Here is an 18,109-nt window from a genome sequence, read left to right on the forward strand (position 1 = left end):
TGGACCAGACAACATCCCTGGTAGAGTGCTCAGAGGATGTGCAGACCAGCTAGCAGATGTTCTCACTGACATCTTCAACATCTCCCTGAGCAGCGCCACCGTTCCAACGTGCTTCAAGGAAGCCACCATCGTCCCCATGCCGAAGAAGTCTTCAGTGTCCTGCCTAAATGACTACCATCCCATTGCACTCACATCCATCATCATGAAGTGTTTCGAGAGGCTCGTCATGAGGCATATCAAGACCCTGCTGCCCCCCTCACTGGACCCCCTGTAGAATGCATACCGTCCCAACCGCTCAACAGACGATGCCATTACCATCACCCTCCACCTGGCCCTAACCCACCTGGACAAAAAAGACACATACGTTCGGATGCTGTTCATAGACTTCAGTTCAGCATTCAACACAATCATCCCTCAGAAACTGATTGGAAAGCTGAGCCTACTGGGCCTGAACACCTCCCTCTGCAACTGGATCCTAGACTTCCTGACTGGGAGACCTCAATCAGTCCGGATCAGAGGCAGCATCTCCAACACCATCACGCTGAGCACGGGGGCTCCCCAGGGCTGCGTGCTCAGTCCACTGCTGTTCACTCTGCTGACCCACGACTGTGCTGGAACACACAGCTCGAACCACATCATCAAGTTCGCCGATGACATGACTATGTCTCATCAGGAAGAATGACGAGTCAGCTTACAGAGAGGAGGTGCAGCGGCTAACAGACTGGTGCAGAGCCAACAACCTGTTTCTGAATGTGAACAAAACAAAAGAGATGGTTGTTGACTTCAGGAGGGCACGGAGCAACCACTCCCCGCTGAACATCGACAGCTCCTTGGTAGAGATCGTAAAGAGCACCAAATTTCTTGGTGTTCACCTGGCGGAGAATCTCACCTGGTCCCTCAACACCAGCTTTATAGCAAAGAAAGCCCAGCAGTGTCTCTACTTTCTGTGAAGGCTGAGAAAAGTTCATTTCCCACCCCCCCCACCATCCTCACCACATTCTACAGGGGCTGTATTGAGAGCATCCTGAGCAGCTGCACCACTGCCTGGTTCGGAAATTGCACCATCTCGGATCGCAAGACCCTGCAGCGTATAGTGAGGTCAGCTGAGGTGATCATCAGGGTCTCTCTTCCCGCCATCACGGACATTTACACTACACGCTGCATCCGCAAAGGAAACAGCATTATGAAGGACCCCATGCAACCCTCATACAATCTCTTCTCCCTCCTGCCATCTGGGAAAAGGCTCCGCAGCATTCGGGCTCTCACGACCAGACTATGTAACAGTTTCTTCCCCCAAGCTATCAGACTCCTCAATACCTGAAGCCTGGACTGACACCTTGCCCTAATGTCCTGTTTATTATTTATTGTAATGCCTGCACTGTTTTGTGCACTATGCAGTCCTGGATAGGTCTGTAGTCTGGTATAGTTGTGTTTTTTTTCTCTCTCTCTGTTTTTTACATAGTTCCGTCTAGTTTTTGTATTGTGTCATGTAACACCATGGTCCTGAAAACATCATTTCATTTTTACTGTGCACTGTACCAGCAGTTATGATCGAAATGACAATAAAATTGACTTGACTTATTAATCAGTGGATAATTAGAAAAAAAAAGGCCCCCACAAAACAAGAGGAAAGAAGTGGTGCTACAGCTCTTAAGTTGACTTAACCCCTGTTATCTTACAGATTGTTTTACCAATGAGTACTTACTGATGTTTTGCATATAGTTTACCTGAAAAGTTTCTTCAAATTATTCTTGTTTTAGATTAATCAACATTTCAAAATTCTTCAATACATGAACAAAAATTTATTTAGTCTGTTAAACCAAAGACTTTTTTATCTACTATACAGTATGATAAATTCCTGACAATTTCTGAAGTTTAAATTTTCCAGCATGTGATGTTTGAAGTTGTAATATGCTGAGCTGATTTCTTCAGTGGTTTGATCAAGGCATGACTATGCAAACGCACGGTCGTCAGCCAGTTAGAACAGCGAGAAGAGTTTAAAAGGAGACACCTTATAGAGCGGGTGTCAGAGTAGAGGGAGCGAGAGTAGGAAGGCTTTGGCTCAACGGGGCTTCGGTGTTAACGGGTCGAGGCGAGGTCGGATGCCTGTGTAGAATACAAACAGGAAGTATGTGTGTGAGGCTGGTGTTCTGTGCTTGGTGTCAGATGTGGGAAGTCCTGGAATCTCCCAGCCTCTTGGACGGCCACATCTGTGCCAGGTGTGTCAAACTGCAGCTCCTTAGGGACCATGTTAGGGAACTGGAGATGCAGCTCGGTGACCTTTATCTGGTCAGGGAGAGTGAGGAGGTGATAGAGAGGAGCCATAGGCAAGTAGTCACACTGGGGACTCGGGAGACAGTCAACGTGGGTAACAGTCAGGAGAGGGAAGGACAGGAGTCAGATGCTTAGAGAGCACCCCTGTGCCTGTCCCCCTTCACAATAAGTACTCCTGTCTGAGCATTGTTGGGAAGTGCAGGCCTACCTGGGGGAAGCAACAGTGGCCGTGCCTCTGGCACAGTCTGGCCCTGTGTCTCAGAAGGGTAGGGAAAGGAAGAGGATGGCAGCAGTGATAGGGGACTCGATAGTTAGAGGGTCAGACAGACGATTCTGTGGACGCAGGAAAGAAACTCGAATAGTAGTTTGCCTCCCAGGTGCCAGGGTCCAGGATGTTTCAGATCACGTCCAAGATATCCTGCAGTGGGAGGGAGAACAGCCAGAGGTCGTGGTACATATTGGTACTGTTACAAAGGCTGAACAACTCTGATGGGCAGAAGGGTGCAGAGTCACCCATGCCCCCACCCCTTTTGGAGAATCACAAATCACTACTATTTTGATGCTGTTATCGAGGAAGTAAGAGAGACAAAGGAAATCTGCCAGAGGGCAGTTGTTGGTGATAACAGCTCATGAAAGTTAATGAGAGAGAGACACAGCTAAAAGGTACCCCATGGTGGAATGGCTCCTACTAACAAAAGTAGGTTTACCATTGATTACTGCTATTGTCTTTTGGAGAAGGATTGTTTACTTGGTACTGTTCTATTCATTGAAACCCCTCAGGGGACAACCAGAGTGGGCTGGTTTGATGGGTTACATCATCCCAACCTGATTGACACCTGAGACCCCGTGAGTGGGGATAAAAGTGGGGTCTGAGGCAACACCCCTCAGACGCACCAGGAGAAACCAGTGAGCATCAGAACCCCCACGAGACAGGGTGGGAGACCGGAGACTGAACGAAGGGTCGGTAAATTTTAACTCACAGCGTTTTGTAGCGAGGCCGGTGGAGGCTTGTGTGTGTGTCCACCCTTGCCTGGGTGACAAGTCCACCACGGAAGAACGGTCTAGCTAAAGGATGGAGGGGTCATGCCTGAATGGCCACAACAACAACGCATCGACGGATCAAAATCATAAAGGAAGGTTGGCAAGATAAAAGCTGTTACCGTTTGCACTTTCTTTCTCTCTCTCCAACAATTGAAACACCACAACCAACAACTACCGCAGCCTGCATGAACTAAACTGAACTTTATATTTCCATCTGACACTTCATTATCCCCTAGACAACGATAGAGCTTGTTTATTAGTGATTATTATTATATCCGTACTTTTAGGTTTAGTATTGCTAACGTATGTTCTCTGTATATTCGCATTGATATTATTTTGTATATTTTTGCTAATAAATATTGTTGAAAATAGTATCACCAGACTCCAAAGGACACTTCTATCTTTGCTGGTAAGACACCCAGTTACGGGGTACGCAACAGTACCAATGACATAGGTAGGACAAGGGAAGAGGTTCTGAAAACAGACTACAGGGAAGGAAGTTGAGAAGCAGGACCTTAAAGTTAGTAATGTCGGGAAAGATGTGTCTATTTTAACGCAAGGAGTATTATGAACAAAACCGATTAGCTTAAAGCATGGGTCAGTACTTGGAGATCTGACATTGTGGCCATTACAGAGACTTGGATGGCTCAGGGGCAGGAATGGTTACTTCAAGAGCCAGGTTTCAGATGTTTCAGAAAGGACAGGGAGGGAGGCAAAAGAGGTGGGGGTGTGGCACTGTTCATCAGAGATGGTGTCATGGCTGCAGGAAAGTAGGAAGTTATGGAGGGATTTTCTACGGACTCTCTACGGGTAGAAGTTATGAACAGGAAGGGGTCAATAACTCTACTGGGTGTTTTTTATAGACCTCTCAATAGTAACAGGGATATCGAGGAACAGATAGGGAGACAGATTCTGGAAAGGTGTAATAATAACAGGATTGTCGTGGTGGGAGATTTTAATTTCCCAAATATTGATTGGTATCTCCCTAGAGCAAGGGGTTTAGATGGGGTGGAGTTTGTTAGGTGTGTTAAGGAAGGTTTCCTGACACAATATATAGATACGCCTACAAGAGGAGAGGCTGTACTTGATCTAGTATTGGGAAATGAACCTGGTTGGGTGTCAGATCTCTCAGTGGAAGAGCATTCTATCCCCTTTTCCATGGCATTGGAGAGGGTTAGGACAGACATGTTAGGAAAGCGTTTAATTGATATGAGGCTATCAGACAGGAACTTGGAAGCATACATTGGGAACAGATGTTCTCAGGAAAACATACGGAAGAAATGTGGCATATGTTCATGGGATATTTGCACGGAGTTCTGCATAGGTATGTTCCAATGAGACAGGGAAAGGATGGTAGGGTACAGGAACTGCGGTGTACAAAGGCTGTAATAAACCTAGTCAGGAAGAAAAGAAAAGCTTACAAAAGGTTCAGAGAGGTAGGTAATGTTAAACATCTAGAACATTATAAGGCTAACAGGAAGGAGCTTAGGAATGAAATTAGGAGAGCCAAAAGGGGCCATGAGAAGGCCTTGGCAAACAGAATTAAGGAAAACCCCAAGGCATTCTACAAGTATGTGAAGAGCAAGAGGATAAGACATGAGAGAATAGGACCAATCAAGTGTGACAGTGGAAAATCGTGTATGGAACTGGAGGAGATAGCAGAGGTATTTAATGAATACTTTGCTTCAGTATTCACTATGGAAAAGGATCTTGGTGATTGTAGATATGACTTACAGCAGACTGAAAAGCTTGAGCTTGTAGATATTAAGAAACAGGATGAGCTGGAGCTTTCAGAAAGACGAGGTGGACCAGATGAGATGTACTCCAGGCTACTGTGGGAGGTGAGGGAGAAAATTGCTGAGCCACTGGCAATGATCTTTGCATCATCAGTGTGAACGGGAGAGGTTCCAGAGGAATGGTGGGTTGCATATGTTGTTCCCTAATTCAAGAAAGGGAGTAGAGATATCCAGGAAATTATAGACCAGTGAATTTTACTTCAGTGGTTGGTAAGTTGATAGAAAAGACACTGAGAGCTGGGATTTATGAACATTTGGAGAGACATAATATGATTAGGAATAGTCAGCATGGTTTTGTCAAAGGCAGATCATGCCTTACAAGCCTGATTGAAGTTTTTGAGGATGTGGCTAAACACATTGATGGAGGTAGCACAGTAGATGTATTGTATATAGATTTCAGGAAGGCATTTGATAAGGTACCCCATGCAAGGCTCATTGAGAAAGTAAGGGGGCATGGGATCCAAGAGGACATTGCTTTGTGGATCCAGAACTAGCTTGCCCACAGAAGGCAAAGAGTGGTTTTAGACGGGTCATATTCTGCATGGAGGTTAATCACCTCCAAGTGCCTCGGGGATCTGTTCTGGGACCCCTTCTCTTCGTGATTTTTATAAATGACCCGGATGAGGAAGTAGAAGGATGGGTTAGTGAATTTCCTGATGACGCAAAGGTTGGGGGTGTTGTGGATAGTGTGAAGGGCTGTCAGAGGTTACAGCAGAACATCGATAGGATACAAAACTGGGCTGAGGAGTGACAGATGGCGTTCAACCGAGATAAGTGTGAAGTGGTTCATTTCGGTAGGTCAAATATGATGGTAGAATGTTTGTAGTATTAATGATAAGACTCTTGGCAGTGTGGAGGATCAGAGGGATCTTCAGGTCCGAGTCCACAGGGCACACAAAGCTGCCTCACAGGTTGACTCTGTGGTTAAGAAGGCATGAGGTGGAATTGAGTTTAAGAGTCAAGAGGTAATGTTGCTGCTGTATAGGACCCTGGTCAGACCCCACTTGGAGTACTGTGCTCTGTTCTGGTCACCTCACTACAGGAAGGATGTGGAAACTATGGAAAGGGTGCAGAGGAGATTTACCAGGCTGTTGCATGGATTGGGTGCATGCTTTATGAGAATAGGTTGAGTGATCTCTCTCTGGAGCGACGGAGGATGAGAGGTGACCTGATAGAGGTGTATAAGATGATGAGAGGTGTGGAGGTGTGGATAGTCAGAGGCTTTTTCCCAGGGCTGAAATGGCTAGCACAAGAGGGCATAGTTTTAAGGTGCTTGGAAGTAGGTACAGAGGAAATGTCAGGGGTAAGTTTTTTTTTTGTTTTTTTTTAATGCAGAGAGTGGTCAGTGTGTGGAACAGGCTGCCGGTAATGGTGGTGGAGGCAGATGCAATAGGGTCTTTTAAGAGGCTCCTGAATAGGTACATGGATCTTAGAAAAACAGAGGGCTATGGGTATCCCTAGGTAATTTCTAAGTTAAGGACATGTTTGGCACAGCTTTGTGGGCCGAAGGGCCTGTAATGTGCTGTAGGTTTTCTATGTTTCTATGTTAAGCTCTAGATACAAGGTCAAAACCTTCCTTTTTCATTTTTTTTTAATTTTTACAGCCACCAGTTGATACCATTTACCTTTATCAAAGAATTTCATAAAATTAAATTCTTCTGCTTGGAAATTTAGTTGATTAATTTTACACTGATTTTCAGACCAAGAAGAGCAATTAAGAATGACAATTTTAATTATATATAGCAATTTTATCATTATAAAATTAAAATAGTCTTATGTAAGATTAATTGAACAACATATGACATCAACCACATGAGACGTTACTCCAAAAGCTGAGTATTAGAGAATAAACACAAGAGCTTCTGCCAACGCTGGAAATTCAGAGCAACACACACAAAACATTGGTCAGACATCATCTATGAAAACGAATAAACAGTCGATGTTTCAGGCAGAGACCCTTCATCAGGACTGGAAAGGAAGGGGTAGAAGCCACAATCATATTAGTGCATACAATGCATTGACACCAGGAGTTAGATGAGACTCTAATGACAGAGAATGGCAGTGAAATTAGTTTTAAATTTTCTCTGCAAAAAAACACTGTAAGAGGTGTATAATCTTCCAGCAGAGAAATCAACTCTTCGACAACCACATCCATGTTCACCTTTTTTTTATCCATCTACACTAATTCCATTTGCCTGCATAAGACCACATCCACCCAAGTCTTATTTATATACAGTAAATGTTTGTCTAAATACTTCTTAAGTTTGGTAATTGCATCTGATTCTCTTCTGGCAAGTAAGTTTTTCATTACACTGGTGTATATAACAATAAACTTGACTTTGACAGTGCATTCCATATATCCACCACCCCCAGTATCTTTTCTATGTTGGGCTCAACTCCCCCATTGTACCAGTTTTCCTTAACTCTCGATTCCTCAAATGAAAACATAAAATCTCTCTTCAATTGAAACGTTTTTCTTTGAAACAGTAGTGCAATTCACAATAAGGTGGGAGACTATATGTTACTCTTATCCTCATTAGAACATAGCACAGGAACAAGCCCATATGTCAATGGAGTTGTGGCAAACTATTTAAACGCATACCGTTATCCCTCCTGCCTCCACAATGTCCATATTCATTCATTCTGTGCACATTTATGTGCCTAGCAAAGAGCCGTTTAAATGCCTCTATTATATTTACCTACATCATCAGCTCTGGCAGTGTATTCAGGCACCCACAACCTTCTGTGTAAAAAAAAAACTTGCTTTCTTTGAATTTACCACCTTTTGCCTTAAGTGCATGCTTTCTAATATTAGGCATTTTGCCCCTAGAAAGGAAAGACACCGGCTACCACAGAGGCTGCTCAACTATGAGTTCTTCCAGCAGCGTTCACTTTGTTGCAGCTTGTAATGTTGGCAACCAGCCAAAACAGATCAGGAGGCCAAAGGCACTGGTAGTTTGTGGGCTTCGAGTATGTCTCAGTCTCAGATAGGTGGGTGGCAGTGGAAGTGCTTGAAACAGTGGAGATCTCAGTCTGTCAACCTCTCCTTATAACACAGGGCCACTAATCCAGGCAGCATCCTGGTAAAGCTGTGCTGCATCATCTCCAAAACCTTCATTTCCTTCCGATAGCTGGGTGACCAGAAATGAAAACTGCTACACAACTTTCTGACTGGTGAAATCAATGCCTGGACTAATAAAGGCAAGCATGCTGTACAAAATAAACAGACACATAGACAGAGAGACAGGCAGATAATGGGGATCACCAGCAAACTCACAGAGATTTCAGCAATTAAAATAAAACTAAAGATTTATTACAGAAATTAACAAGAAAGAAACAAACTAGCAAGAGCTCAGAAAAACTACAAATCTTGACATACTGAAAGCACTCCCAATACACTGAAGAACTTGGTGTGAGCTTCACCCATCAAGGAACCACAATGACTGAGCAAGGAGGGGTTGAAATCCACGTAGGAACACCAAACTTTGAAAATAATATGCTAATTAAATTATCCTAAATTAAAGAAAAGTGTTAAATACAAAGAGCTTAATTTAGCAATCCCCAAGATCCCAAACAAGACAGTTGCAAAACAGCATGAAAAAACAACATCTGGTGCAAATACAAACAATTGAACACAGAAGGTGAACAACCCAAGGAGGAAGCATATGCAGGAGGTGACACCAAGAAAAGAAATGTCCGCATTCTAACTGACAAAAGCATCTTTTTTAAAAAAACGACCCCTGGTCGTGACATAGGGCATAAATTTCAGAGTTTATACCTCAGCAGCTTTAAAAGCGAAGCTTGTTTTACTGTGGTAGACAATAGGGACCAGGACTGGTGGAATGCAGATATGGTGGGGTGACACAGGGCTGCAGGAAGCTACCAATATAGTAAGGGTTGAGGCTGTGAAGAGATTTGAAAGCTGGACTGTTCCTTACCAGACTGCCAAACTGTGATGGGTGAACGTGGTTCAGCGCAATTTGGGCAGCAGAATAATTAGAACATTCATAAATTAGAAGCCAATGGGATGGTACAATCCCCATTTCCAATTCAGTGGCGGGATCCATTGGGTAAATATGTTCAATACGAAATGTTTACACTCACCCGAAGTCGCTTTAATAGTTTCTCGGGAGGGTGAGGCTTGGCCTGCAGTCTGTATTCTTGAAATATATCATTTCTCGATTTACTGCGAGCATGTCCATGGTATCCAGTCGGAAACTTGAGAGAAGGGAGAGGATCATTGTATAGATGAATGCCGGGCAATGCTTTCTTATGCAGAATGGAATCGTTGCTTTATGAAGTTCCAAACCAAGTTCCTTACCCAAGATCCAGTGATAGCCTCAGCCATGGGCTTCCTTATCTGTGACTGGATTTCCTTAGAGCCGGCGTCGAGCTTGTGTTGACGCCTTTCCTCGACTGTTTATCTCGTTGCTAAACTACGCATTTGAGGGCGTGGTCGATTGGGATATGTTAGCAAAATACAAACCGCACTGCTAAACTACAAGAATTGTCCTCAATGCAGAACGGTAACCTAACAGTCCTTCGAGAAATCCTGTGAATAAAGTAGCGATTGGCCGCCCTAACCAAACATTCTAAGTAAATTAAACTCAATGGGACAGATTTTGTAAGATGTAGGACGTAACTCTATTTCTCCTCTACAATGGCTAGTTAAGACTGCCCAGATCATCACGGGCATCAGCCTACCAGCCATCAAGGACATATACAGAAAGATGCCGAGAAAAGACCAGTAACATAACAAAGGATTCCACCCACCTGCTCATAGACTGTTGGTCAGGGAAGGGGCTACGTAGCACCCTCGCCAGGACCACTACACTCAATACTGTAATATCTAATTCCCCCAGGCTGTTAGGTTGATTAACATCTCCAGCCATTAATCTACCCCACCTCACTACTTTATCATCCCCTGTCAGTCACCTTATGTACGGGTACTCCTGTGCCAACCGTTAATTTATGTTCAAACAATTAGTCCATAAGCCAATCTTATGTACAATACTTATATTTATTATTTTTTTATTATTGTGTTTTGTTGCTGCATCGGATCTGGAGCAACAATCATTTTGTTCTCCTTTACTCTTCCGTACTGAAGAATGATGATAAACAATCTTGAAATTAAGCATTAAGGACAAAAGATAGAACGCGAGAAAAAAAATAAGACTGTGTAATGACAATAGTGAATTCAAAGCGTCCCGAAAGATGATACAAACAGAATAGACAAGAAACCGAGAGCTGGGAGTGAAGAGCGAGGCGAGTTTTCATATTTGTGGCCTCAGCGCTTCATTCAAGCCTTCAATATATCTCCCCGAGTCAGACGGAATTAAAGGTCAGATGATTCTAATCGGAGCATAGTGTGCTATTTCACTCACAAGTCAAATTCTATCTTAAGGGTTCATCTTAAAACTGCACTGAATAATGGAGCCATGCTGTTCTGGATCCTCAGGAAACAACAGATACAAGAGACTTGAGAGATTGTAAACAATTGTAAACTGCAGCCGCTGGAGCAACACACACAAAATGCTGGAGGAACTCCGGTCAGGCAGCATCTGTGGAAATGAATAAACAGTCGATGTTTTGCGCCGAGACCCTTCTTCAGGAGTGGAAAGAATGGGAGATTGTAGGTGCTGGGAATCCTGGAACAGAAACACACTACTCTGAGAGGGGAATCGGACAGTTAACGTTTTGCATCGGGACCTTGTGTCGAAGCGAAATGCCGACTGTCCGTTTCCCTCCACAAATGCTGTTTGATCTGCCGAGTTCCTCCAGCGCTTTGGGTGTGCTAAGTTTGTGGATGGCTAGATGCACAATACCTTCTCCAAAGCTCTAAACTTGCTGGGGGAAACAGAAAAGGAGAGAATAGTCGGGAGCATCACTTCGGGAAGGCAATGCTAACTTGAAAAATTGATCTTTGAAGCAGAGCACGATTTCCATATTAAAGAACAAATCTGAGATAAGGCCGTAAGACATAGGCCATTCAGCCCATCGAGATGACAACTATAATCGACTAAATCCTTCCACATCAGCAAAAAAAGACCCAAAAAGATATTTAATTACGTCTTCAATCGTTGTCATACGTCAGCATCTTTTGTATAGATAAAAGAGAAATGCATGTATATCAATCATCTTGTTCCAACAAGAATTATTAATTCACGGAATATGCACATGGAATTGGATAAATTGATAGTAGATAATCTCTCAAATTAAATAATTCATTCATGCAAAATTTAGTGCAGGTTGACAGCAATTTATTGGAAAAATAGACTGCTTGCACAGATGGTAAATTAGAAAACATTTTTTTAGTGGACATCAGGAAAACTAACAGATTTTACGCACTCAGAAGGGATAACGCTGTCAGTCACAACGATGACGCATGCGCGCTTTTTCAGGGGCAAAGTTGTGGTTCCCGCCTTCCCGGGGCCGGGCCTCTGTTACCGGGGTGGTGGTGGTGTCGCTTTTAGGAAGAGCTGTAGGTAAATTATTAAGGGATTTTAAAAGAATCTGCTTACAGATTGGAAAAGGGACACTTAAGAAAGGTAGAAATGCGAGGAGGAGGTAAAGTTGCGAGTCTGGTGGATGGGGGAATTACCTCAGGGCACCATCTTTCTGCAAACATTGCTCTGGTGCGTCGCCTTGCAATCAAAGTTAGTGGCCAAGAACGAGACCGTTTCTCCCGAGAGATGAGACACGCGTGTCGGGCCCCAGCTCCCGGGATGGGGTGAGAGGGGGGAGGCAGCCGGCCATCTGTCAGCACATGGGGCAGGGGCCTGCAGCCGCTCGCACTGCCCGCATCGGCCCGGGCCAAGGCAGCTCCTCCCACAGACCGAATTGGACCGTCCGGCTGGTGGTCAAGAGCGCTGCTGGAAATGCAGACATCTGGGACAGGAATAAACTTGGTAGGACGCAGCGGCACAGGCAGCATTCGTGGAAGAAAATAGACAATTGACGTTTCGGGCCGAGACCCTTCATCAGGACTGAAAGAGTAGAGAGGACATAGCCAATATAAAGGGAGGATGAGAAACTGGTAAACGATAGATGGCGGTGCTCTGCATGGTACTAGTGTACAAGTAAGATGAAGAATGGCATGAAATACGAGTTTGATTTTTTAATTGATAGACACATGCACTTAGTCAGGCACCATCAATGAAAATGAATAAACAGTGAACATTTTGGGCCGAAACGTCAACTGTTTATTTATTTCCTTAGATGCTGCCTGACCAGCTGAGTTCCGTCAGCATGTGTTGTTCTGGATTTCTAGTATCTTTGCAATCTGTTGTATTTATATTAAACTAGATGCTGGTTTAACAGCTCTTTGGAAAATGCAGCATTCCAGTAGTAGTGCACTGGAGTGTCAATCTGTTTTAAAAAAAATTATTCATTTTTTATTTATTTAGAGATACAGTACAGTAAAAGGCCCTTCTGCCCCAATGGGTCTTCGCTGCCCATGCACATCCAACTGACCAATTAACTTAATTTGGAATGTGGGAAGAAACTGGAGCACCTGGCAGAACCAGCTCAGTCACAGGGAAAACATTAAAAACTTCTCACAGACAACGGCAGGAATTAAATCAGGGTTGCTGGCACTATAATAGTGTTATGCTAACTGCTATGCTACCATGCCAATTCACTTTTTGCTCTTAGGTTATTAGAGTGGGACTCAAGCACCTACTGGCACATTAGCAAACACCAAGAAAGTGAACTCATTATGATCAGTATTTTGAGATAGTGTGGGCATGAGGTTTTTTTGGCTCAAGGTGTGCATCACTTTGTTGAAATACATTTATTTGAATTGAATTTACTTTATTTCTTACATCCTTCACGAGGAGTAAAAATCTTTATGTTATGTCTCCCTCTAACTGTGCAATCTCAGTAATTTATGATAAATAGACCAGTCAATGTAACATAGAAATACACTCAAGTCAGCGTGAGTTAATCAGTTTGATGGCCTGGTGGAACAAGCTGACTCAGAGCCTGTTGATCCTGGCTTTTATGCTGCGGTACCGTTTCCTGGATGGTAGCAACTGGAACAGTTTGAGGTTGGGGTGACTTGGGTCCCCAATGATATTTCGGGCCCTTTTTACACACCTGTCTTTGTAAATGTCCTGAGTCAAGGGAAGTTCACAACTACAGATGCATTTGGGGTGATCACACCACTTTCTGCAGAATCCTGCGATTAAGGGAGGTACAGTTCCCATACCAGGGTGCAGTCAGGATACTCTCAATCGTGCCCCTGTAGAAAGTTCTTAGGATTTGGGGGCCCATACCAAACTTCCTCAGCCATCTGAGTTGAAAGAGGCGCTGTTATGTCTTTTTCACCAAACAGCTGGTGTGTACAGACCACGAGGTCTTCCGTGATGTGGATACCCTAAAGCCGTTTAACCTCTCAACCCCAGTCCATTGATGTAAATAGGGGTTAGCCTGTCTCCATTCCTTCTGTAATCCACAGCCAGCTCCTTTGTTTTTCTGACATTGAGGGAAGGCTTGTTTTCTTGACACCACTGTTCAGAGAGATAACTTCTTCCTTGTAGGCCACCTCATTATTGTTTGAGATTAGGCCAATTAATGTAGTGTCATCAGCATATTTAATTAGCAGATAATAACACTGGCAAGTTTCATCTTTCACCTGAGCAACTCTGGGGAGAAATTAAGCTTTTTAATCATAGGAAGAGGGCATTTGGATAATATGTACCCCTAAATGTACACTAACAAACAACATAAATGGAGGTTTGAGAACAAATCATTTATTCTAGGTCAGAAAATGTTGTCTCACATAAAGAAATGAAAGTGACTTTCTCTACAGGTTGAAATATTACATCAATCTGCACAAAAACTGGAGAAAATATGAAAGAATAGTGATTAAAATATAAATTAAGATTTTTGAGCGGTTGAAGGATGATGGGCAATTGCTGGTATTTAAAATTTGTGACCAAAGAAATTAATATAAAAGGATTAAAGTCTAAATTTCTGTCAGAATGTATCCAGTTATAGGTGTGTATATTTTAAGTTTTATCCATTTTGTATATATACATCACCAATTTTCCTTGGAGGAGAAAGATTTAGAAAATGTAAAACTATTAATGCACATTTATTGTTATTTTATAGTAGATTGTATTAAAATTGTTTGAGAATATAAATTACATAATATATTTCAGCTAAAGGGATAAATTTATAGGTAGTGATAGATTCATTAGATGACACAATGTGAGATTGACTTGCAACAGTTTCCCACCTCATTTTCATGATTATTGGACATAGCGCATGCAGCAATGTTCTTTGCACATTAGGTGCCTATTCATGATGTGCACTTTTCTGAATGGCTGTTGTCAAATGAAACCTATTTACTGCTGATTGAAATCAGCCTGGAGTGCTGCAAGGGAAGAAACTTGTTGCATTAAACAGTTGTTGGCAATCATTTCAAAGCTTTTAGAAACTTTCTAGAAGCTATGACAGAATAGAGCAGAGAGTAGCTGCTTTGATTTTCTGATCAAAATCGGAAGGAGGGTATTTAAAATCAATGTCAAATATAATTCTGAAATGCGATAAGGAATTTGTTAATGTTAACTAACTCAGAAGCATGGTGAAGATAATTGAAAATGTCACCAGATACTTCATCTGAATAACGGTGCTACTTGCCTTACTTATTGGTGCATGCTGGATTCTCCCCAACTTGTCTAAGAGTAGCAGTACTACCCAAGATCTATTTAAGAATTACTCTCTCAATTACATCTATGTCTCAGAGTTTTTTATTTATTTAGTTATTGAGATACAGCATGGAATAGAGTCATGTCGTCCAGCAATATCCTGATTTAATCCTAGCCTAATGAAATAATTTACAACGACCAATAACCTATCACCCATTACGTCCTTGGACAGTAGGGGGAAACCGGAGCACCTGGAGGAAACCCATGTGATTATGAGGAGAATGTACACCCTCTTTACAGACGGCGGTGGGAATTGAACCCTGGTTACCTGTACTGTGGAGTGGTGTGCTAACCACTACACTATTGTGCTGTCCAACATGCTTATGTGTTTCCACATACTTGTATGTTCAACCATGAAGTTCAAATCATATACATTGTAGGGTACCTCACACTGAAGGTGGTAGAAATTCTCCACAAGCAACAGTAGACTGATGTATCAATATCAAGTCCATCAGAATAGTTGTTTAAAAGATAGAGTGCTGCACATCATGTTGGTCATACAGAAACATGGCCAGCAGCAGTACAGCTTCCATGGCCAGTCATTGTACGGAGAACATTGATGTTGACCGTTTATTCCTGTCTAATCTGCCATCGCATCTCCCACTTCCTCATCACTGAATATTTTTCTAATTTAGAAGATGATGTGGACATACTTTCCCCTTTCTACCCATCATAACATATCTTTGGGCCTTCCCTCTTTTGGCTGGAGATGAACTCCCATGTGGACCTGTTTTGTTCTCTGAATAACAAGAGCCAAGAAGAAGGATCATGGTTTGATCTGTTATTTATATCCTACCCTTTCCGATGCCAACAAATGGTTTATCATACTGGATAGTTAAGATTAAGGTCTGGTTTTGGTGAGTGACTGGCTACAAATGGGATGCAGGTAGAAAAGCTCCAAGATCCTAGGGGCCAAAGTCACATATAAGTTCAATCCAGAGAGCTCAGGTGAAGAATGATGGGGAAGCTCATAGATAAAACCTGTTGGACATATTACATCAAAATGTTGTGGATTTGATAGGACTGCCTGATGGGTAATGAAGTGCCTACCTTGGATTTTACAGTGGAGCCATACAGATTCTACATGTTTGCAGGATAAATCTGGACAGTATTTCACATAATAGTGTTGTAAATCTGCTGGAAGAGCTTGCCTGGTGTCCAGTACTGTAGTTAGAATGGTGTAAGGTCCTGTAGCTTTTGCTTTATCAAGTGCCCTCAGCGGTTTCTTCATTTCACATAGAAGGAGTCGAAAAGACTAGAAACTGACTTGTCTAATAATTGGGATTACAGGGGGTTGTCAAGCATGTCACAGTTATGGCTAGACTTCATAATACTGCAAGTTTAAGAAACAGGAATGTTAACAGAAGTGTTAAACAGTCAACTGGTAACCAAATCTTTAATTGCTATGAGAAAGCGGAATCTAATGGTACTAGATTGAAATGTGTTTCCTATTACATTATATTTCCAAGTTTAATATAAATTACACTACTTTTGAGATTCATTTTCATGCAGGTATTTTCAGGAAAATAGAAATACAATGTAATTTCATGAATAATTATACATGAAGAAAAACCGACGAACAACTAATGTGCAAAGCAAATAAAATAATACTGTAAAATTGTACAAATAAAATACTATCGAGAACATGAGTTATAAAGTGAGTCTGCAGGTCATAGAAATAGTGGTGAATGAAGTTATTCATAGCGGTTCAGGAGCCTGATTGTTGTAGAGTAATAACTGCTCCTGAACCTGGTGGTGCTGGACCTAAGGCATCTGTACATAGTGCTTGATGGTAGTGTTTAGAAGAGGGCATAGTCTAGGTGGTGAGGGTCATTGATGATGGATGTTGCTTTCTTGGGGCAGCATTCCGTTTAAAAGTACTCAGCATTGGGGAGGGCTTTGTCTGTGATGGACTAGTTTCCAAGTAACATGCATGGCAAAGTTGCTAAAAGAACATAAAACCAATTATTATCAATGCTAATTACAGTTATGCTTCAAGGAATCATTCATCATTGTTCTCAAACTTACTGACCTACTTGGTTCCCACTACAGCTGCTTGCTATTTAGGATTTCCTTATAAAGGTCAGAGAGCAAAGAACTTTCATCATGCTGTAAATTGCGGAATTTTGATCTAATATTAATCTAGTGAACATGAACTTACGACGTCAGGGCTACTGTTGAATCAATGCTGGGTTCTTTCAGTGTAAATGTTGATGCAATCTATCATGCTTCCTGGTTGGCAAGAAATATGAATTGTCCAATAAATATGCTCATGACATATGAAGATGGAAGCAAATCATAACCTGTTACTAAGTGCAACATTTGTAGCCAATATTTAGTGGTATTGTGGGGGGGGGGGGGGGGGTGGGAATAGGCAATGCAAAGTAGACCTTCGACACCATCCCAGAGATTTCTCTGTAGTAACAAACTCAACAGTGGTGACCTGGCATCGATTTTCATGGCACAGCAGAGTGCAGCAGGAATGCAAGTTAGGTTCATGGTACAATAACTATCAGTACTTCTGCCTAAAAAAGGGGGCCTTTCCTTGATCTCTTGATGTGTTAAAATTTTTTACAAGCAATTAATTATTTTTGATGTATAGTCAGCGTTAAGTCAGAGGAAATTTGGAAAGGTCTCATAATTAGCATTGTGATTAAACAGTGGTGAAGGTAATTCATATGCTATTTAATGTACCGAGTGACAAGCCAGGATGATGTACAACTTGGAAGGAAATTAGTAATATGGTGGCAGGTAGTATAATGACTACTGCAATGCTCTACAGTGCCAGCGATCCCCGATTGGAATGCTGCTGTCTATAAGGAGTTTGTATGTTTTCTTCATGACTTGGTGAGTTTCCTCTGGGTGCACCTGTTTCCTCCCACATCCCAAAGACGAACGGTTAGGGTTAGGGTGAGCGAATTGTGGCCATGCTATGCTGTCGCCAGAGGCATGGCGACATTTGCAGGCTGCCTCTGGCACAGTCATTGGACTGTGTTGGTCAGTAACACAAAATGACACATCTCATGCTATGACAGATAAAGTTAATCTTTATTTCATTTGCCTATTTAGGATGGAGATGGAGATTCCTGATTTATGAAGTGGTGTCAGAGTAGCTGAACCGAGACCCCACAGTGCATTTTGTACATAGCACATTGTGCAATGATGATGGAAGAAATGAATGCTAGGGTCACGAATGGTGACAAGTATTGTTGGAGCTTCACATTCAAGTAATTGAAGTAAATTGCATCATTCTTGTGGCTTGCAGACAGCTATAAGGCTTTGAAG

At 42.4% G+C, this 18,109-nt stretch overlaps 2 protein-coding genes across 6 annotated transcripts in view; one reads left to right on the plus strand and one right to left on the minus strand.

Annotated features, from left to right (window-relative positions):
- Positions 1-11,837, minus strand: part of LOC132378044 (uncharacterized protein C3orf84-like) — a 30,303-nt gene extending 18,466 nt beyond the window's left edge. For 2 of the 3 annotated variants that reach the window (XM_059944693.1, XM_059944692.1), the window contains exons 1-2: positions 9,433-9,544; positions 9,216-9,329 (exon numbers count right to left, since the gene is read on the minus strand). In XM_059944693.1, the coding sequence (XP_059800676.1) occupies positions 9,216-9,329; positions 9,433-9,459 (141 nt within the window). In that variant the 5' untranslated portion in view covers positions 9,460-9,544. Of the gene's footprint in view, positions 1-9,215; positions 9,330-9,432; positions 9,545-11,712 lie in introns of those variants that run through there. The other variant, XM_059944694.1, reaches the window with a different exon arrangement.
- LOC132378042 (uncharacterized) overlaps positions 11,475-18,109 on the plus strand; it is a 42,603-nt gene continuing 35,968 nt past the window's right edge. The window contains exon 1 of one of the 3 annotated variants that reach the window (XM_059944684.1): positions 11,475-11,596. In XM_059944684.1, coding sequence (XP_059800667.1) covers positions 11,497-11,596 — 100 coding nt within the window. In that variant the 5' untranslated portion in view covers positions 11,475-11,496. Of the gene's footprint in view, positions 11,597-11,877; positions 12,020-18,109 lie in introns of those variants that run through there. The other 2 variants (XM_059944685.1, XM_059944683.1) reach the window with 2 other exon arrangements.

The sequence above is a fragment of the Hypanus sabinus genome, chromosome 19 (genome assembly GCF_030144855.1).
Source record: "Hypanus sabinus isolate sHypSab1 chromosome 19, sHypSab1.hap1, whole genome shotgun sequence".
In the NCBI taxonomy this organism is placed as follows: Eukaryota; Metazoa; Chordata; class Chondrichthyes; order Myliobatiformes; family Dasyatidae; genus Hypanus; species Hypanus sabinus.